This window comes from Eurytemora carolleeae, unplaced genomic scaffold, assembly GCF_000591075.1.
Source record: "Eurytemora carolleeae unplaced genomic scaffold, Eaff_2.0 scaffold414, whole genome shotgun sequence".
Taxonomy (NCBI): domain Eukaryota; kingdom Metazoa; phylum Arthropoda; class Copepoda; order Calanoida; family Temoridae; genus Eurytemora; species Eurytemora carolleeae.
This window is the reverse complement of record NW_019396502.1, coordinates 215,797-238,347: the sequence shown is the minus strand read 5'-3', so window position 1 is coordinate 238,347 and position 22,551 is coordinate 215,797. Positions and strand designations below refer to the sequence as shown.

Genomic DNA, 22,551 nt, shown 5'->3' with positions numbered 1-22,551 from the left:
ATAGGGTGTACCATATCATATTAGATCGTCAATGGGTCGAAATTATGATTTCAGGACTGATCAGAAAATTTAAGAAGAATGAATCATTTTGAAAAATTGAATACAAATGTTCTTGCAGATGTGTTTATTTTTGCGTTAAAGCTTTGAGAAAATCTTATATGATATGGGACACTCTAGTGTTACCCACAAAGGATGACACTTCAGAGACGACTAAAGGGCCGGAACTTTAACTCCCTGCAACTGTAAACTTGTTTTTAACTTTGATAAAACATTAAACAAATCATAAAAAGTTTATATTTAAGCCAGAAAACTAATTTAACCTTGTTTTGTCAGATTTTAAGAGTTTCATGTCGTTTTTACAGTCTCATCCTGTGAGGGTAACCCTTTATATTTTCTGTATCTTATCCTTGTTACTCACCTACAACCTTCAAGTATGTGTATTGAACAAGCGCAGTTTTGGAAGAAACCCGGCATTCATACAATCCTTCATCACTGAGTCTTGTAAACTGTATCTGTAACTTCCAATCATGACCAGCCTCATGAAATATCTGGTAGCGAGCATCACTAGAGTAGATCAGACGACCGTAGGTCAGAAGATATGGATTGTCGTCTTCGCGTGTGGATCGGCGCATCCAGGATACCTACACAGAAAAAAAATGTGTTTAAAATAGATTGCGAAACTAGATTCATAGAATCATTTTTGTATTGGAATTAAAGGGTGTCTACTTGTAGAGCTACAGGGTGTCCCACGAAACATGACAATTGGTGAATAGTTTTGAATGTCATCTTCTATATACGTATTAGATATTATAGACTTTTTGCAGTTTATTTATTTTTAAAAATCTTTTACTCTAATATGGTTTACTTTGAAGTCAATTTTACTAAAGTATGGCTGCCATGAAAAATTTTATATTATTCTCTTGTGGTTCAAACAACTTAACAAACTGTGGAAGAAGACATGTATAACATTTCATCAACTCTCATGTTTCGTGGGACACCCTGTATCTTGTTGCATCATGTCATATGGTCGAATAATATTTTTTACATTGCAAAAGTTGTCTTGTTTAACATTCCAAAGATTTATGAAGTAAAACCTCTATAAATATATATCATAAATATATTAATATATAAAATACTAGCTTGGGAACCCAGTCGTTTACCACTTGAGCGATTTTACCGGGAAACTAAATTTTCGCCATTAAAGTCGACCCACTCAAATTCCCGTCGGTCTCCCAATCAAAATTTAAAGCAATTCCGTCCAGGTGTTTCTTAGTTATGATCGGACAAACAAACAGACAGACAAAAGGAGATTAGAACTTTATATAGATAATGGACTAAAAACTATTATCGTTAGCTGATGGGAATGCGTAGATTTTAAAGTTATGTGAAGAGAAAGCAAAAAGTAAGTTAAATAACCATGGTGGAGATGCTTCAAGTGTTGAAATCCCAGGGGAAAAACGGTATTTTATTGCAAAAGGAAATTAACTTCGAATTTCATTTCAGGATACAATATCACATTAGTATTATTTTAAATGTAAAATTAAGGGGATTAATAACTTAAATTTGTATAGCAAAGATTAAAATAACAGATAAGATACCACTAGATGTCGTCTTTTCAAGATTTGGATGAAACTCGTTCTAAGGGAGAAGTCAAGAGGAGTTTCGCACAATTGGCGTAGATCAGACTCTCTCTGTCTTGTAATTTTACGCCGACTGCGCGAAACTCCTCTGGGCTTCTGTCTCAGGGTTATTGTGAACGAGATGTATGCAAATCTTGAAAAGACGACATCTAGTGTGCTATCTGATATCTTAATTTATCTATGCTGAATAGCTTCTTATATCAAAATGAAATAAAATATTTTCAACATTTTCATCCCGTTATAAAAATAACTACATGGTTGGCAACCTTTTTTATGTTTTTTTTTTATTTTCTTTTGGTTTTTAAACATTTTTTATTGTTGATTTTGATGGTTATTATATCGTTAGAACTGTAAAATAAAATGTGGAACTAATATCTACTTTATTAACTCTATGAGGTTTGGTCCATTAGCAACAGCAAATTTCAAATATGGTTAGAATAGAATAATAATGCTTTTTGATCTGATTTGATGTACAGGGTTTCTACTTACTCCAAAAAGAAACAGAAAAGTGACCAATTTTATTTGACATTCCAATGAAAAAAAAACGTAAAATAATATACAGTGATAACCAGAAAGATGTTAAATAGGAAGACGACATCAAATTTATACTGAAATGAATTTGATAATGCTACAAACCTATTAAATCACTTCTAAAGTTAAATATGCCTGTTTACAATGCACAATTGCTATGTATCATGCTCAATGGACTATAAATTGGACTATTTAAATTCATAACTTGAGTTTTAAAGTTTATTCCAGAGTTTTCAGGTTATCACTGTAGCTTTGGTAAAAAAGCTGATTAAAATGTTGTTTACTTAATCAATCCCGTTTTTCTTTAAATTATATATACTATTTGATGTTTCTCAGAAACAACAAAATTTATATTTTTTCTAATATTTTGTCCGTTTTCCTGGTATATTTAGTCCTATTATTGCGTGTTTACTGTTAATAGAATTTATTATTTGAATGATTTATTCATCTTTTATCATATTAAACAGGAAAATAAGCTTACAAGGACTGTAAGCGTAATTTCAAGTGACCCTCCATCCAAAGATTACAATGCCAGATTTACAACGGTACCCTTGAAAGCTTTGTCTGATCAAGTATGTTTTAGATATCAATGTTTTTGTTTCATTTTCATTTGCGGTTTCTCTGTGGGAAAGTGACTTGCACTTTTTTATGAAGCATAGAGGAATTCATAAAAATAACACATTTATGAAAAAGGAATTAAGTCCTGGACACAAACCTAAATTTTCTATTTCTTACATCTTTGCAGCCTGATAGTGTAAACATTTGCTATTTTAAACTTAGATTCTTTGAAAGATATATGTGATCAGAAAATCAGAGTTTGTTACAAAGACTCAAATCAAAGGGTATCGTTGTAAATCGGGCATTGCCATCTTTGCATAGAGTGTCATTACGCTTCAAGATTAACGATACTCGAACAACAGTTCTGACCTCTGCTTTGTGCAATTAACGATTGTGAGTAAAAGATCTACAAAGTTGTTTTTATTTTTACTAATAAATGTTTACAAAACAATTTGGCAATACACTGTTCATCTAAAGGAAAAAGATGTTTATATTGGTGGTATTATCATAACACCTAACCAGACAATAAACATTCTTAAATTCCATCTCCAATTATAAAATGATATGTCCAATTAATGACAGTACTTTTAAACCTCTGCCTGAGTAACTATGAGAAATGTATCGTCTTGTTTCCTTATTTAAACTATAGTTAGATTCTGAGGGTAATTTAATATTTTAGTTAATTTAGAGGTTATAAAAATGTTCACTTATAACGTAATTATTTATTAATGGGTAAGGACGTGCGTACTTGATGCATCTACGTATTACATTTACATTTCGAGGAAGTCTCGTCATTACATAAAAGTTTAGACATCCAAATATCAAGATATGCTTTCAGAAAACCTGATTTTGAAGTAAAATATTAAATATTGAGAATTCTTTGATTTCTACTCTATTCAAAGAGAAATCTTACTACTTTGCAAGGATTAGAGTAATCTCGAGAATATAAAATTTGACTAAAAATAATTCAAAATCTCTATCTTTAAAGAGACTGTTCACTTAATTTCTTATCGGAACACAATTTGGATTTCCAGCAGCGAACGGAAACTTTCGCAAAAATCTTTTGCAATTATGAATTACGCGAAAAAGTACAAGACCAATGTACAGTTTCGTGAAAACTAACTTCGCGAAAAAGTTATGTAGCTACAAGCTGCAACAATTATTTGCACAAAAAATTTCTTTACTGTAATAAATGTATAATGAAAGAATTTGATCTATTTAGTAATACTAAATGACTCTCAATATAAAGCAACGCATGTTTGTAGTTCACTATGCAGGCTGTCCTTTCATCCTATAAAGAATGTTAAGATTAAGATGTTGTCTCATCCCCCCCCCTCCCCCCGTCTCTTAATCAAACTATGCATAATTCTAATTTTTCATGGTTAGGCATATTTTAAACAATGCAAAAAGTAAGTCAGACAAATCGATAAATATGACGTTTTCATATTGGTACATTACCCCCTGCATTCCCTCGGCAGAAAAAATAGGTACCAGATCCTATACACTCATTTGGGGATGTGATCTTGGGGGTGCAATTTATATACCCCCCCCCCCCTCCTCCTCGGATTTTCGCAAACTGTGCAAAAATAATGTAAAATAAAAGTTGCGGAACTTTTGAGAATCGGGTCCGGTAGCATTACATACGCATTATATACGCATTACACAATACACAGTTACTTTAAGAAAATTTGTCCAAAATTTCTGAGGAGGATTTGAAACAAAGAACTAATTTGTCAGTCTATTTCTCAGCTAGTCAATCAAATCTATGTATAATAATTATGTAAAACCATCCAAACCAATCTGTAAAAAGTCGGGCACATACAGCAAAAGATTTTGTACAATGTACATATAAAAAAATAGTTTTTTTTCTAAAATAAAAGATTTGATTTTTAACTTTTTAAATATCCCCTTCTAGAATTAAGCCCACTTCTCTTTACTACATGTTGGGACCCATACAATTGTAAACATAAACATAGTTTTTAACATTTGTGCAGTGTACACAACCCCATTTTACTTTATAAATTTATTTTCAAGTTACAACACAAACTGTATGATATTGCTTAAATGTCGTATTGTTATTCCACAGTTTTATTGGTACCATATGTATAAGATCCCCTTTTCCGTGCCTGTCCGTGGCTCCTAGGAATAGGGTTTCCTCCAGGTACTTTTCCCCACTCTAGAATTCTTGATTGAATTCCTCTGGGTTGGTAAAAGAATGACTCTAGGCTGTTTAATCTTGAGTCTTGAAGATTTATTAAGGTTTATATCCTTACCGTCTTTCCTCCCAGTCTGTTCACTTTACAGTGCAGGTAGGTTGCAGATCCTACAATATTTAAATTATCCATACAAATAAAATAAAGCAAGACTTTGATGTGAATATTTAAGACGTATGCATTATACAAATTTAAAAAGGTTTTTGCAATTGATGTAGAAATTAAAAACTTCGAAAAATTTGTTGACCAAAAAGAGAAATGTGGTTGAAGTTCCTTAAATGGGGTTGAAGTTCCTTAAATGGGGTTGAAGTTCCTTAAATGGGGTTGAAGTTCCTTAAATGTGGTTGAAGTTCCTTAAATGGGTTTGAAGTTCCTTAAATGGGGTTGAAGTTTCTTAAATGGGGTTGAAGTTCCTTAAATGTGGTTGAAGTTCCTTAAGTTTGTTTTCCTTCGCAAGGTGATAATTTTTAGTTATTATAATACTTGTTAAATTTCTTTATCCCTTAGAATAGATTTGAATAAATATTTTCCTAGTTGTGTTGTAACATTAATGGTAGAGCCCGACTCATAGTCCTAAAAACAAACAAATAAATAGTAATCACGTGCACGAACCTACATAACTAGACGTCAAACCTGTGTACTAAGAGATCCAAAAGTACACAGAGTAAAGGAGTCTTTGCCACAAACTTATATTTTCCAATCCATAATTCATTACGTTGATTGTTCTAAAACATTGCTAACCTGAAAGTACGGAGCTCCAAGTCCTGGTAGAGCTTGCTCTTCTCCCTCTCCTCCACTTAGACTGCACCAAACTAAATATTAAAATCATAAAATGGAGGAAAACAAGAATATGCAGAACCTACAGAAATTCTACACTGTTATAAATTGAAACAGCCTTAAGGTTTTGTTTTTAAAGGGAGTGACCGGCAATGTGTGGTAGTTTTAATGAGAATGTAATATTGTAGAGAAATATTCGAGACCTATGAAACGTTTTTACAATGCTTATTTGTTCAGAAAGAGCGAAAATTCAATCTTTAAAATTCTCATAGATTGTTAATTTTTTAGGGATGATAATGAGAATCGGTTTTTTAAAAAAAATATTCAATAACGAAGACAAAATATGTAGTTAACATTTTACATTAAACTAGATAGTTGGTTAGGAACAGATTTAGAAAATAAAAATTAACTCTTATTTTCGAAAAGAAGTAATCTTATTCAGTTATTGGTTTCTGTAATGACTCTCATTGTTCACAACCATTTCTGTAGATTTCCTGGCATTTTTATTGAAAAGGTGACATTTGAAGAATTTGAAGAAATCTGCAAACAAATTCATAAAGAATAAGAAATTCAATATAATGATGAAAAAGAAATGATTGATTATAACATTGATTTATTGAGTTGAGAAATATGTTCCTAAGCATATAATTAGTTTACTGTAGAATATTTTTTGCCGTCGATTATCAAAACGTAACCACCCAAAATGGATGATTTTGAACGTTTACTTAGCGCTCAACCTCAGTAATTATACATCATTAATACGTTTTATATGTCTCTAAAGAATCCTAAAAAAATTCTCCGCAATACTACATTCTCAGTCCAACTACCATACATTGCCGGTCGCTCCCTAAGTGCTCTATTTGTCGATCAAAGTTAGCTAACATAGTTTTTACATGTAAACATTGTGAAATACTTTCAATCAAGTACCTATGCGTACATTAAAAAGAATTCTAATAGCAGTTATTTGTTACCAAACTATATATATGTATATTGTTTTAGATATATAAGATGTATAAAATATATAATATATTTATATATGTATATATATTTGTATATTTTACAATTTATGTTTATTCTGAACTTCTAATACAGTGTCATTTCCAGAGTTGACTCAACAAACCTGATATTGGGTTGTTCAATCTGCAGTATATACATGCTAGTAAACAGTGCAGTAACAATATTATAATATATTTTTTTTTAAATGTAAAGACTCATATTCCGTGCTATTTTATGACTCAGTTTTACTCAATTTATATATTTTGTTGAAAAAGGATTTTCAGAAAATCATATTTTCTAAAACATTAAACATAACACTGTCTTTTTAGAGGTGACATGGATCATTCCTTAGATCTTTCCTAAAGGACAATTATTTGATCTGGACTGACGTTTTAATAATTTTGCTTCATTAAAGCTTATGTTAAGGCTACTTCTTGAATCTTGTATCAGGGTAATTTGTTAATCTTTGTTTGACAGATGGTTATTTTTATTTATATATTTAATATGTTGGTTAAATTCTTACAATGTTTCATGCTTAGTGAACACCCCATTCATTTTTGTTTGTGTAGAGTTAAAGAATTTCCTGGTTCAGAGAAAGTTAGTTTTACTATACACCTGGAGTCTTGGAGAAACCCATCCGACTGTAGATTATACTTTGAAAACTTTTCCACCATTCTGTTAAACCCTGAGTAGACAGGGCTCTGCAACCCCCCCCCCCCCCTCAAACCCAATTTAAATCCGGGTAAGGTAAAAAATAGAATAAAAAATTGCGTGTTAGGCGGTGGGGGGGGGAGGGGAGGGGGGTTAAGGGGATATAAATGATGCCAGGGGGTATGGAGGAGGGCTAAGGGGAATATAAAGGATGATATGGGGTAGAGGATGGTTGCTAGGCGCAAATGAATGGTTGGAATAGGTTAACTAGTGATAAATTCCCATATAATTAGCAGCAACTTATTAATAGGATTGTTATAAAGTATATTATAATCATTATATTGCATGCCACACGTTCCTCACAGGGCAGAACCAATATGAAAATATCTCACAGCTCAAGTATTTAGAAGTGCACGAAATCGAACACTGCATTACGGTGCTTTAATTTGACTCAAAAAGAGGGGTGAGAAAATGCATAAAAAAACTTTTTTTTTCTTCTGTTTTTACGCATCAAAACCGCAGTTAATATTTCTCATGTCACTTTTTGATTTAATACGAGTAGAACTCCGTTTACAATGTTTCAGTCGAAAATTTACGGAATCGACTTTGAAGTGTCGCAACGCCTACGGCTCTAACTCGCAAATGCCCTTCTGCAGTCCTTTACATGTACATTTTACATTTTAGCACAGTGGGAATAATGAGTAAAACAGACTCGAAATCAAATTTATCATTTTGTTGAGAATAGGCAATTGAAAGGGCATTTAAACTCAGGAGGTTTTACAAGGTCGCAAAGTTATACAAGTAACTTAATTTAAAATGCACTTTATTTTTTTGAGATCATGGACTGATTGATTAATAATGATTCATGGTGAATGTTTTGTAGAGCTTACTATTTAAAGTTTCCTTGATTTAATATATTTATAGTATAATAACTATCTATTTATATTCATGAACCAACGCTGCCTGGCAACTAGGCTTGTTCTATTCCAAGTATTATATTTAATCAAGTGCTTGTAAAGAGGAGGAATAAGGAAAACATTGAGAGCTCCCTCCATCCTTCATTACAAACCTGTTATAGGGCACAATTGAAAACTATCAATTTTTAAATTGAAAAAAAGTATATCTTTAATATTTTTACTAAGAGAATTAGGTAGGTGTACTGTTGTGTATCTGACATGTGCATAGTAGGTCAATTCAAATTACGTCTACAGTTCCTTTAAAGATAAGACACATTATTACCCTTCGATCTATTTTAAAATAATTAAACCATAACTTTTAATTTTTAAAAATTAGAAAAATTTCAATAAATTTTGAAGGCTAGGTTGACTTTGTAGTGCTGATTTTATCACACTGACTCACTCATACATTTTGGTAGGCCAAGGCCTACCAACATTACTTGTTTTTAGCTTTATTTTTTGTAATTTGTAAAAGTCTATTCGAGCGTTAGAGCTTGTAACCTTTGGATAACTGTGTGCCTTTCCCTACATAGTAGACACCGGTAGCTATATTTGCTCCAAGTATTAAGGGGAGTGTTCGCGAAAAATGAAAGGGGGTATAGGTAGGGTTGTCAATCGTTTTTGTAAACGATCGTTAAACGATCGTTTTTTGTTTCGTTTTCAAAAACGATCGTTTCGTTTTCAGAAAAAAAACGATCCTTTTTAAAAACGACCCACTTGTTTTGAACTTTTAGAAAACGAATAGCGATCGTTTTTGAAAACGATCGTTTTTATTAAACCGATTTACGATCGTTTTTTATACGATTGTTTTTAAAAAAACGATTGTTTTTAAAACACGATCGTTTTTGAATTTTTTTTTATTGACAATTATGTTAACGATCTATTTTTCGTCGTCGTTATCATAACGAAACGATCGTTTTTCTGAAAAATGAAAACGTTAACATCCCTAGGTATAGGCTTACGGCGAAAAATAAGCGCTTTTGATCGCTACAAATCTTACTCCTATCTGCTGCGCCTTTAAGAAGAAATTTGTTAAAAACGACTCATGCCGAAAATTAAGCGTAGCGTCTATTTAACAATGATCGTAAAATAATCAATTTGATTCTAAACAAATCATTCATGAAAATTAAAAATGTTCTTCTTATAGACTTAACAGATGTCAAGTTTGTTCGTTTAAAAAGAAAGAATTTTCGATCGATTTTAAGTAAACCGTGTTTTTTTTATACACACTAAAATGAGAATTTTCGGCACTCTTGCAAGAATTAAATTTTTGCCACAAACTTTTTTCTTATCCTGCAACCTAATGGTGTAAACCTTTGATATTTCAAACTTGTATTATTTGATCTAACAGAATTCACAGTTTGAAATCTCTAAGGTCTATGACATTGGGTTGGAGAGATCATATAGGGATTAGGAAAATTGAGTTTGTGGCAAAAACTTAATTCCTTTAAACATGATTTAATTCAAAAATAAATCAGCACCATGTACATTATACAAAGAGAAATTTATATAAGTCATTCCCATGATCAACACAAAAGTTTTCGGCTCAGTTTCCTGAAAAAATATTAAATTTTTTTTTCAACAAAACCATTAAAAAAATATCAGTAAAATAATAGTGTTAAATATCTGAACTTGTTTCTGTATTTTGCAAATCTCGTGGCGGCAGTTCAAGCAGAAAAAACTTAGATGCACTTTCATCTTAGAAACCAAATAGAAATTACCGACATTGACAAGTTTAGCATGAAAAATAAAATTAAAGGACATTTTTCATTCCAAATTTTGCTTAAAAAGAGTTTCCATTTTGATAAAAATAGAATACAGATGGGCTGGGGTAGATATTGGTTTAGTATTCTGTAGGTTGGGTTGGCCCACTCATGTTTGGGAAAATATTCAAATTATCGGAAATATTTATCTGTTTTCTATATAATGGGAGAATAAGTTAGAAACTATAGATAAAAAAGGTGAAAAAATCGGAGTAGTTCTGAGCAAAAATCAAACTTATGGTTTCAGATTTCTCCTGCAATATTTAAAGGATTTTTCTAAAGCGTTACGATTACATTTTCGCACATTTATTTTTCTCTTAAAGTTTCTGAAAAGTAGAAATCTTTGATACAAAGTTTCTAGCTCGTTAGTTTCTATTTTTAAACAGTTTCTGTACTCGGACCCGTTAAAGAATAAACAACTTTTAAACTTTTAACAAGTGCTTCAAGAAGTTTATGAAAAGTACAGATTCCCTTCAAATATTAGTTTTCTAAAAATTTTTAAAAAAGAAATGAGTTATTGTCATAAACTCTAATATATCTTTGCAACCCAATGTCGTAGACCTTAGTGATTTCAATCTTTGAGTTCTGTTAGAACAAATAATAAAATGGTGTAAATCAATGATTTACACCATTAGGTTGCAAAGATATAGGGATTAGAAAATCCAAACATTAAATTCCTTTAGATTAACCATAAAAGAAAAATTAGTGTCTCATAATTTCTAACTAAACTATTGTAAACTTCGACATTTTTTGAAGAACCAAATGATGTTTTCGTTTAACTAATGGACAATATTTAGATGCTATTTTAGAGATATAAATTCTTCTTTCTGTACTTCTAGTTTAAACCAACACAAACTGTTTAAACAACAAAACAAAAACAAAGAATTATTTACACTGAAACCTGAAGGAAATGCAAACTTCATTTTTGATATCTATAGATACTCTGCAGACCGATTTATCTAACTAACAGTGAGAAAGATTTGTGTTTAATTCTCAATAAATTCTAACGTGTTGTCTGCAATGCAAAAAATTACTTTAACAGAAATTATAAAAGCCATCTTTTAAATAAATTATTAGAAAAAGTCTTACCTTTTGAAATCTCTGAGAGAGTTTGAAGAAATATAAAGGTTTGAAGCCAAAACCTAGTGTTCTCCATTCTTTGAAACCCAGCACCAAATTATTAATTGAACATTTTTTAACAATAATTAATATCCAACAGAGTTTCAGGAAACGTTTTCAAAATTTAAAATTCTTTATTAAAAGTTCAAATGATGATTTTAAATCTTTAATTTTTCAAATTAATGCAAGAAGATTAGCAAAACCTTTATTTGACATGAATATTTTTTTCAGCTCTGTCATTTAAAAAAATAGTAATATCTTTTTGGGCGTCTCTTTCTTTGTTTGTTTGTTGTGTCCGGTCATAACTCAGAAACCCCTTAAAAGATTTTTCTCAAATTTTCAATCGGAAACTCTGTGGAACCACGGGAAAATTCTTAGCTTAGTTTGAAAATTTAAGTTGACTAGATTGACGTTTAACTAGTAAAGTTAGTTTCCAGGAAAAGCTGGGTTTCCAAGGCAGCATTCATATTATGTATTACTAGCTTGAGAACCCAGCGCTGCCCAGGTTACTAAAAGATACTCCCGCCGTTTACCCGCACTTGATCGAATAATTTTATCGGGAAATACAATTTTCGCTATTAAAGACCACCCACTCAACTAGAATCTCAAAACCAAGCTAAGAACATTCCCATCGGTCTCCTAGTTCCCCATTGAAAAAAATTGAGGCAAATCGGTCGAGAGGTTCATGAGTTATGATGGGACAAACAAATAGACAGACAAACAGAGATACCAACTTGATATATATATTCTTCAGATAAAATTAACAATAACAAAAACGTCTTTAAATGGGCTTGATGCGTCAGGGTAATAACTTGTTCACTAAACTAACAGATGCATTTTTAGTTTATTTTCTCTCCCTCCCCCGGCATACAGGTTTATTCTCTCCCTCCCCCGGCATACAGATTTATTCTCTCCCTCCCCCGGCATACAGGTTTATTCTCTCCCTCCCCCGGCATACAGGTTTATTCTCTCCCTCCCCCGGCATACAGGTTTATTCTCTCCCTCCCCCGGCTCCAGGTTTATTCTCTCCCTCCCCCGGCTCCAGGTTTATTCTCTCCCTCCCCCGGCTCCAGGTTTATTCTCTCCCTCCCCCGGCTCCAGGTTTATTCTCTCCCTCCCCCGGCTCCAGGTTTATTCTCTCCCTCCCCCGGCTCCAGGTTTATTCTCTCCCTCCCCCGGCTCCAGGTTTATTCTTGCTCAGAGAGAAAATATTGCCACAATTCCCTTCTTTTCGCATATCTAATTTATTGGCAGAAAATTGAAAAATTCCAGCGGTGCGTAAATAATTTAATCAACCCTTGTAAAGTAAAATATTTTATCATGTCATGATAACAGAAAACAGAGGATAAAGAAAACCAGGTTAAAAAAGAAAGTTCTTTTTTCTGTTTTATAGTTTGTATGAATTGTATAGATATACATGTAAAACTTGCCCTAGATGCCTAAAAAGCAATACTTTATTTCCAATGAACCTTAATGAACCTTGTAGCTACTTCTTGGTTAGATTCTGCCTCTAAATTTCTATGGAATGTGTCTGTGAAGAGAAGTAAATATAACTCAACAGACCCCAAAAATTTCTATGTCTGCGCTTTAAGGACATTAATTGTAAGCAAATTTTCTTGAGAAAGAAAAAATTATTTTACTCCTTTGTTACACATTATATGACTCTTTATAGAAACATCTTATCAAAAGTTGTTTCCAAACCATTCTTTATTTAATTTTAAGTTATTTCGTTGTCCCATTTTTTGCAATCTTCTGCAACCCAGTTGGATAAATTATGGCAATTTTTTTCCCTACAATTTAAAATCTGTTATTTTTTGCTGATGAAAATATCCGTTGTAACTTGTAACGAAAAACAAAAATACAATTTTAATTATTTAGAAAGTGTTCAATTAAAAATCTCTTGTTATTTTACTTTTGTCCTCTCTTAATATTCTTGTAAAAGATGTTCTTTAAAAATTAATTAAAGTATGTGACGTACTTACTTCATTAATTTAAAGATTCATGATATAATTCTACATTTTTAGTCTTTATAGAAATTTTTTTTTGCGATGATACTGGGTTAGCCACAAAAGATGAGATTTTAGAAACGACTGTACGGAATTTATACTGTATTTTACCTTATTTTCATTATTTCAATTTTCCACAACTGTAAAATTGTTTATTTTGTTGCCTAATCATTAAATAGATTTTAGACAGAAGCTTGGGATTGCTATACTTATAGAATTATAGATCGTCTTTACAGTCTCATTTTTTGTGGATAACTGTGTACATGATAATATTTAGTTTACAATGGTAACCATAACACTGTACAGGATTCTAGTCTTTATTCTTTCTTTTCCTAGGGAAATGTAATTAATGATGCTGTAATTCGTAATTGTTTAAACTGATATAGTCTGATAAAGTTCGGCAAATGGCCAGTTAAAACTGTTTACAATAGAAGAAAGAATAAAGACAAAAATAAGTCCAATGCATGTACAGACCAGAACGAAATAAAAACGACATTTTAAAATTAATAATTTTGATAATATTTTCATTTTACCAATTAAGATTGACGTTCACAAAAAGAAAAAAAAATGCTTGAAAACTGTACAATTCTGAGTTTCAAGATTTGACAAAGTGCGTTAATAATTTAGTAGTTCTAACTTGGGAAAAGAGGGAAATATATAAGTTCTGTTTAAGTTCCAGTTCAAGGCTGCTGAGTAAAATATTAGCTTTACAATTCTAGCTTTTCAAGTTTACCAAACTAGTGTTCAACTTGGAGAGAATGTGGTAAACAGTGAACAATCATCCTTCTTTTAAGTTTTGGTTTTGCAACCAATTGTGACTTCCCCCCCCCCCCCACTCGTTGAACTGTTCGATTCTTTAATCTGGTTTCCCTGGTTTAAGTAGGAAGTTCCACCAGAAGAAGAGGCAGAGATACCTAAATATAAAAAAATATTAGACCATACGATTGATTCTTTATCAGGTTTCATTATTATTAAATTTTAAAGAAAGTAGGTCTTTGCCACATACTCTGATTTTCTAGTCCCTATATCTTTGCAACCCCGTATGTCGTAGACCCGAGATATTTTAAACTATGAATTTTGTTGGATCAAATAATCTACATTTGAATTATTGCAAAGAAAAAGGTATTAGAAAATTTGAGTCAGTGATGTGGCAAGAAACCAATTACTTTTTCTTTACTATTAAATTTTAATGATTTATTTAACATTTTATGATTTATCAAAAACGAAAAATGTCTTGCTCTCTTATCATTATCATTATTTCATATTTATAGGGCCTGCACCCCTCTAGAACAGTCTAACGGTGGGGGGGGGGGGTGAACGCTTCCAAGTGATCAATAACATATTTGATAGCCAATATTCTGATTTATGGTAAAGCCATTTGATACCATTTTATACAATGATATTTTGATTAAATTATGGATTGCACATAATATTGTGAGATGCTCTAAAAGTTTATAGAATCAGACCGTAAGCAAAAAATAAAATCTTCAATTAAAAAGTTTTGAATCATATATTTTTGATGTTCAGTTAAGGGCCCATAATTGCCGATTTTATATGAACCTCTTGATCGAATCATTTCCCCCGTTTCTTGGGACATGCGCCCAGTACTCTATATATGCCCTCCTTTTTGGGACATGCGCCCAGTACTCTATAAAAGCCCTCTTTTTGGGACATGCGCCCAGTACTCTATATATGCCCTCCTTTTTGGGACATGCACCCAGTACTCTATATAAGCCCTCCTTTTTGGCACATGCGCCCAGTACTCTTTATATACCCTCCTTTTTGGGACATGCGCCCAGTACCCTATAAATGCCCTCCTTTTTGGGACATGCACCCAGTACTCTCTATAAGCCCTCCTTTTTGGGACATGCGCCCAGCACTCTATATATATGCCCTAATTTTTGGGACATGCGCCAAGTACTCTATATATATGCCCTCATTTTTGGGACATGCGCCAAGTACTCTATATATATGCCCTAATTTTTGGGACATACGCCCAGTACTATATATAAGTCCTCCATTTTTTTTAAAGCACTTCCTTTAAGTACGTTTTATAATATTGTGTTCTATTTTCAAGCTATTGTTGAGTCTAAAGGTTAGGAACCATTTTATAAATATTATATTTGTATTTGTATAGAAACAATGGCTGGTGGTCTAGCAAGCTTTTATGACCAATTTCCGTTCACAATAAATAAAATTGATTAAAAAATCACGGAATGAAAAAATAAAATATTTCATGGACTGTGACTATAGATATAGATCAAGATCTATAGTATGTCTACAAAATATGCGAATTCAAGAAAAATTAAATCGTCCTTTTACTGGAGACTTTTTTTTCGTGAACACAATATATAAGTATATACATAATTTCAGTCAAAACTATTACTTGCAAATGTAAGCTGTTAATTTGGTAATTCCAAAATTTTTCAAATAAAATCTAAAATTTCTAACTTAATCCGACCTTGATCCATTTTTAAATGCAGAGAAGCTTTGAAAGCTCATGACCGATACTATTTTTATACGTTCTTTGATAAAAATAATTTGATCTCTAAGCAATGATGTAATAACCTCCGCCCCTCCCCCTCTTCCCTCTTAGATCGGATAACTTTTCTGGCAGCAGCTATATCTGGTTTTAAAAAATCTGAAAATTGAAAAGTCAAATTCTATTCGTTTGTTTATGGAGTGGGTCGAGTGCTCAGAATAAATGGAACGTTTTACAAAATTCAATTTCTGAATATATTTTCATTTCTCTTTTCTGGATTCTATTTACTTGAAGAAAGCCCACCACAAATCTTCAGTCATGTTGTGCTCCGCATACAAACTTGGAAATAGCTAGGTTGGATCTTGGATTAAAATTGAGAAATATATGTAGGCTCCGTTAAATATTTTACTCAAGATAAAACAAGTTTGGATTGAAATAAATACATACCTAGTTGACCCATAAAACATTTGAAAACGAAGACAACTTCCAATTAATTATATAAGTAGATATTTGAAGTTGTTGTAAAGTAAAAAGAATTATCAGTAGGTTGCCAATTAACTCATTAATTGAAACCTGTGTCCGAATTTAATGAATTTGAGCCGCGTCTTAAATCCGCCAAAAACCGGTTTCAATTAAGAACTGGCTTAAATCTTGAATCAGTGAATACAATTTTAAGCGAAACCAACCATATTTGAGCCGCGGCTTAAAGTTAAGCCGACACTCAAATTCTTTAAATTAGGCCTCAGATGGTATAAAGCTTTGATGATTTAAACTAATAGATCTAACAGAATTTTTTGTTTGAAATAATTAGGGTCTACGACATTAGGTTGTGGAGAAAATCAGAGTTTGTGACAAAAAAATCAATTCCTATAAAGATAATTTAAATAAATCAAGTCAGCATTATTATACAAAGACTCAATTCTTTTATTCAGTTCATTTTACTTAAATTCTTATTCATACAAATGACGTTTCTTGTGGGTATTAAAGTGTCTTCCTTTGTGGGTAACCCTGTATGATATTTATTATGAAGGTCCAGTTTGTCTGCTTTGTAATGTTTGTTCTGAATGTGCAGAGTTTGCACGGAATATTAATCTGGTTCCTCTTCCTTTATACTTCCTATATAAACAGTTGAATACTAGGGACTAAGCATACCCAGCACACTTTTCTTATTTTTATTAAAATCCTAAATACTAGTTGATGGGAATTCTATGAAGTTTGAAGGGAATTTACCATTTGATGGGAATACTATTTGAAGGGAATACTAGTTGATGGGAATACTATTTCATGGGAATACTATTTGATTGGAATACTATTTGAAGGGATACTATTTGATTGGAAAACTGTTTGAAGGTAATACTAGTTTATGGGTTGATGGGAATACTGTTTGAAGGGAATACTCTTTGAAGTTAATATTCGTTGGTAATTGATGGGAATACTATTTGATAGAAATACAGTTTGAAGGATACACTATATAATGGAAGTTCTATTTGAAGGGTATATATACTGTTTGATGGGAATACCATTTGATGAGAAATCGCATAAAAAAAAACATTATTTATGTGTGTTGAGGAAGCAAGGGAGTAAGAAACCATGTTTGTACAAAGTGCTATGCATCAATTTGTAGCTTTGTATACCATGTATACTGCATATACTGTATAATGTATATACTGTATAATGTATAACAATATACATATTTTTCCCTCCTATATACAAATTGAATTATATGTTCTCCCAATGCTACAATAGTATTATTCTACACTAGGAAGTATAAAAACGTAATTATATTTACTATGCAGGTTTAAATTACTCTAGTATCTATTATATTTTTAGAATATAGATTTGACCCAATTTAAAGTCGATAATGAATGTAGTTTTAAACGTTATGTGAACTATATATTTGATTATTAAATATGAAATTAACTATAGTATTAAAGTTGATTAATGTGAATATTCTTTAAATAAATGCAGTTCTTTAGAACAGTTAAATTAATGAATTCCTCAGATGCAATGTTTAGTTATTAAATTGAGACAAACTTGGCTTTTGAATAAATTGTTGCAGTTAGTAACTCAAATACATTCATTAGACTGAGCACTGAGCAGTTAGGGTGCTTATATAGAGAATTCCTGATTTACTTTTGTAAAACAGATTTATCCAAATTCTACATAATTATGTACAAAAGGACATATATTATATGTATCTATTATCTAATTATTGTAATTGCATATTAGCCATTTCTCTATTCGTCGTTTTCTCTATTTGTCAATTTTTTCTATTTGTCTATCTGTCTATTGTCTATTCGTATATTTTTCTATTTATCTTTCTATATGTTTGTCTATTCGTCTTCATTTCTTTTCGTCTATTTTTTAATTGTCCATTTGTCATTTTTTATTATGTCTACTTGTCTGTTTGTCCATTTGTTTAAAAGTATTTTGTCCATTTATTTATTTGTCTTTTATTTCTTTGCCTATTCGTCTATTTGTCTATTTTTCTATTTGTATATTTGTCTATTAGTTTATTTGTCTATTAGTTTAGTTGTCTATTAACGTTTTGTCTTGTCGTCTATTTGTCCATTTTTCTATTTTTCTAAATGTCTATTTGTCTATTTTTCTTTTTGTCTATTTTTATATATTTGTCTATTTGTCTACTTGTCTTTTTGTCTATTTGGGTGTTTGTATATTTGTATGTTTGTCTATTTATCTATTTGTCTATTTGTCTATTTTTCTATTTATCTATATGTCTATTTATATATTTGTCTGTTTGTCTATTAATCTATTTGTCTATTTGTCTTTTTGTCTGTTTGTCTATTTGTCAATTTGTCTATTTGTCTGTTTGTCTATTTGTCTATTTGTCTATTTGGGTGTTTGTCTATTTGTATGTTTGTCTATTTGTCTATTTGTCTATTTGTCTATTTGTCTATTTGTCTATTTGTCTATTTGTCTTTTTGTCTATTTATCTATTTGTCTATTTGTCTATTTGTCTATATGTCTATTTATATATTTGTCTTTTTGTCTATTTGTCTATTTGTCTATTTGCCTATTTGTCTATTTGTATTTTTGTCTGTTTGTCTATTTGTTTATTTGTCTATTTGTCTATTTGTCTATTTGTCTATTTATCTATTTGTCTATTTGCTTATTTATCTATTTGCCTATTTGTCTGTTTGTCTGTTTGTCTGTTTGTCTTTTTGTCTATTTGTCTATTTGTCTATTTGTCTATTTGTCTATTTGTCTATTTGTCTATTTGTCTATTTGTCTATTTGTCTATTTGTCAATTTGTCTATTTGTCTACTTGTCTATTTGTCTATTTGTCTATTTGTCTATTTGTGTATAAAGAAAGAAAAGTAAATCTGAGAAGACAGAAACACCTCATTATTTTCTTGATCACTAATTGTAATTTAATATTCTAAATAATATTCTTTTCAAAAAGTAAATTTAGAGTCTTAAAAATGATCTAACCCTTAAAATTTACCATCCTAAATCTACCATCTACCAAATCTACCATCTACTAAATCTACCATATACTAAACCTACTGCATCTACTAAACCTACCGTCTATATACTGAACCTACCTGTAATCAAATAGGTTAAGCCTGCCTAACTTTGTTGGAAAAAATCACAATGGGTACACTAGACGGGCTGGTACGAGAAAGTCAATCCTTGTACTGATGCTGATTATTGCAAGGATCGGGCTGATGTTTAATCTGTTGAGTGTTCAGTGCATATTCTGTTTAATGACTCTCACTGTATTAATCTCTTTTGTTCTTGAACTGCAGATAATGCAGAGACTATATATAGCAAATAGATTCTAGTACAATAGACGGCAACGTAGAATTTGCATACTCTCAGTACAGCTGTATTCTTACGTCATAAGTGTCAACTAAGTTTTTGTGTCCAACAAAATTATTTATAATAGTGATAATTTCAGAATAAAGAGCTTATTTTTCAGTAAAAAATAAGTGCAATTGTATGTGTTCTTTATTTTCTGTCTTTACACTTTTTGTGGTCCAGCACTCCTTCTGCGTACCTCAATAAGGGAGATCGCAAAACTATATATCAGCTGTTTCTGGCGGATTAAACGCTTAATCGCCAGAAGCTGTATTTTAGCTCCATTGCACACACACATTCTGACCTAGTGTAACAGTGGGCGAGTTTTGTTGATCTTTTACGATCAGCAATTCAAGGATTTTTTGGATCGCTGAGATCATAGCTACCAAGGGGAATCATGCCCCCTTTCCCCCCCCCCCATCTTTAACCCTACGGGTGGACTTTAGAGTCCTATTTTGAATCCTAACGGATTTATTTGAGTTTGCATTTGGATTCTATAAATAACCCAAGCGACGCCGAATTTTCCGTTATCTTGAAGACCCAAGCGTTGGGGAGGGGGCGGAACAACCCCGGGGTAGCTAGGGTTAAATGCGATCCTAGGATGGAGCAAAATCGAGTGAGGACAGGCAGTTGAAGACCAGCTCCCTCTGTGTAGGTTCCCTTGAAGAATTCCCCTATTTGATGAAACTGATTTGATTCATAATATTTAGTTTGTATAAGTGAAACGATGAGAAAATGCAAAATGTAAAAATGTCCCCTATTTGATGAAACTGATCTGATTCATAATATTTAGTTTGTATAAGTATCGTTCGATTTAAAGTTTGTATTTTTGTATCTTTTGTATATAAATATATTGTAAGAAAAACCGACTCGTTGAATATTTGAGAAACTCAGTGCATTGCTTTATTGATTTTGATTCATATACAATACTAGCAAAACAAACAATTCGCCTCAAACTGTAATTTTTTAAACCCATATTACTTGGCCGCCAGATAGCGTAAACCTTTGATATTTCCGTGCAGATTGATTGTAAGATCTAGGAGAATTCATAGTAAGTGTATTTGAAGTAGGTATGACTAGTTTAACTACTACTGAGAACTGAGCTCCTAAAGAAAAGTTGATCATCCTTACGTTCGTAGGTAAGCCACTCATGTATTTGCTATTCATTAATTCCGACCTCTGGAAAAGATGAGATAGATTATATTTGAGAACATCAATTGAACCTTCTCTCAGTACCCACAAATTCACACACACCCTTATCTTCTAATAGAGAAACGTGCTTTATATTGTAAAGCCCCACTTTGCTCCAGAATAGAATGGAAATTCTTGAACACTAAAAGTTAAATCGAATTTTCAAATAACATCAGGGTTGGAAAGAATTCCTGCAGATAAACACTAAAACTAGAACCTAAACAGTAATGAAACCTGTAAACTAAATCCCAATAAATGTGAACACAACACATAATAAAATTGCACGTTTAACTCAATAAAATGGTGGGATTCATTTGGTAAAATTGTGGCAGTACAATTCCACCCATGTCGGGAAAGAAGTGGACACGAAACAATTTTATGAAAAAATGGTTTCGAAAAATCGTTTCTTATGTAAAGGATTAATTTCTAACCGACATAAATCTGTAACTAAAGATTTTCTTAAAATAATGTGGAAAATCTTTTTAAGTTGAAAACTCCATTCTTAAATTGAAACAGAAATATATACATTTTTAAGAATAGAAAATCCGGGAAAACCCAGATGTTATGCGAAATTTTAAAAAATGCATCTAAATTCCAAGTTCCGAACGAGTTTTATCATTAGATTCTATCAGTTTCAATGTTAAAACTAAATCTGCCTGAAACAGTGTTTGGTAATAATTCGATGGGTATTAATTTTTGGATTTGGCTTTTAATTTTGATTTCGCCACTTTTATAAAATATTTCCCATCTAATGAAGAAAAAAATCAATAAAAGCATGCTTGTTAATTAGGCAAGCTTGTATGTAAAGATTCCATTTCAATTCACGGTTTGAGATAGGCGATACCCGGAAAGTTTTATTTGTTATAATTTGTTTACTCTTATCATAAAATATGCATTTGGTTTTACTGAAAAACAGAAAGATTAATGATCAGCAATCAAGGTTAGACAGTCAAATTATAGTAATGAATTATAAACCGGTTTTTTTTTTAATTAATGAATTTTATGAGTCGCATAGATCAAGTCGGGTTTTAAAACCTTTGTATTCGAAAATATGATTTTGTATGAAATCGACAAATAATTAATTCATTTGAAGAATAGAGAAAGTTTTTAGGAGAAGTTTCATGACTAAATAGTTTAATTAATTATTTCTTAAATTTCCATGATTTAATTTAATTTTCTGTGAAAATTCTTAATATACCTGAAACTTTGCAACTTTTTCGCAGATCACAATATCTTAGTTCAGTCTTAAGTCGAGCCTAGAGAAGGTATCTCTGGCTCCAAGCCTCCAAACCGTCCTATACGATGGATAGAAATCAACCTTTTTGTAGAATTCTTGTGTTCTATCCTCACAGATATCACTGGTTTGATGAGTATAAATCTGGTACCCGGAGCTCGGATGTATTAGGACTGGCAAGATGAACCGGAGGCCTGTTTATGGAGGCCGCAGTGGAGCCTCTGTGTCGATATACCCCCGATATCTCGGACAATCGTTTCCGGAACTCAGGATAAACCCAGAAATGGGTTTCCATCTTTATTAGTCTCAGATGTCGGGGTTTAATATCGCTTTATCTCACATTTTAGGACAGTTCTCCAAATATTAACTCTCATTGTATACTTAGTAAATAGTTAAACCTTGCACTGGGACAAATTCAAGCCTGGTCTTAATCTTGTGTTTTATCTAGCCCTTAAGTGGGCCTGGAGAGTTATATGCATCTTATTAATGAATTCAAGGATCAAAGGATTTGATTAAAACTCCTTAAAACCTCTTCTGTATTCTGTACATATACAAAATTAAAAAGGAACAAGCAAGAGACCTAATCCAATGAAAATTACATTGAAAATTGAT

General features: G+C 31.7%; 1 protein-coding gene across 1 annotated transcript in view; it reads right to left on the bottom strand.

The window, feature by feature from the left end:
- The window catches only part of LOC111704474 (cell adhesion molecule 4), a 35,364-nt gene extending 13,169 nt beyond the window's left edge, over nucleotides 1-22,195 (bottom strand). Inside the window, exons 1-7 of the mRNA XM_023476715.1 lie at nucleotides 21,904-22,195; nucleotides 14,081-14,124; nucleotides 11,175-11,242; nucleotides 5,684-5,754; nucleotides 5,473-5,515; nucleotides 5,003-5,052; nucleotides 419-641 (exon numbers count right to left, since the gene is read on the bottom strand). Of these exons, the coding sequence (XP_023332483.1) occupies nucleotides 419-641; nucleotides 5,003-5,052; nucleotides 5,473-5,515; nucleotides 5,684-5,754; nucleotides 11,175-11,241 (454 nt within the window). The 5' untranslated portion in view covers nucleotide 11,242; nucleotides 14,081-14,124; nucleotides 21,904-22,195. The remainder of the gene's footprint in view (nucleotides 1-418; nucleotides 642-5,002; nucleotides 5,053-5,472; nucleotides 5,516-5,683; nucleotides 5,755-11,174; nucleotides 11,243-14,080; nucleotides 14,125-21,903) is intronic.
- Nucleotides 22,196-22,551: the final 356 nt, after the last annotated feature.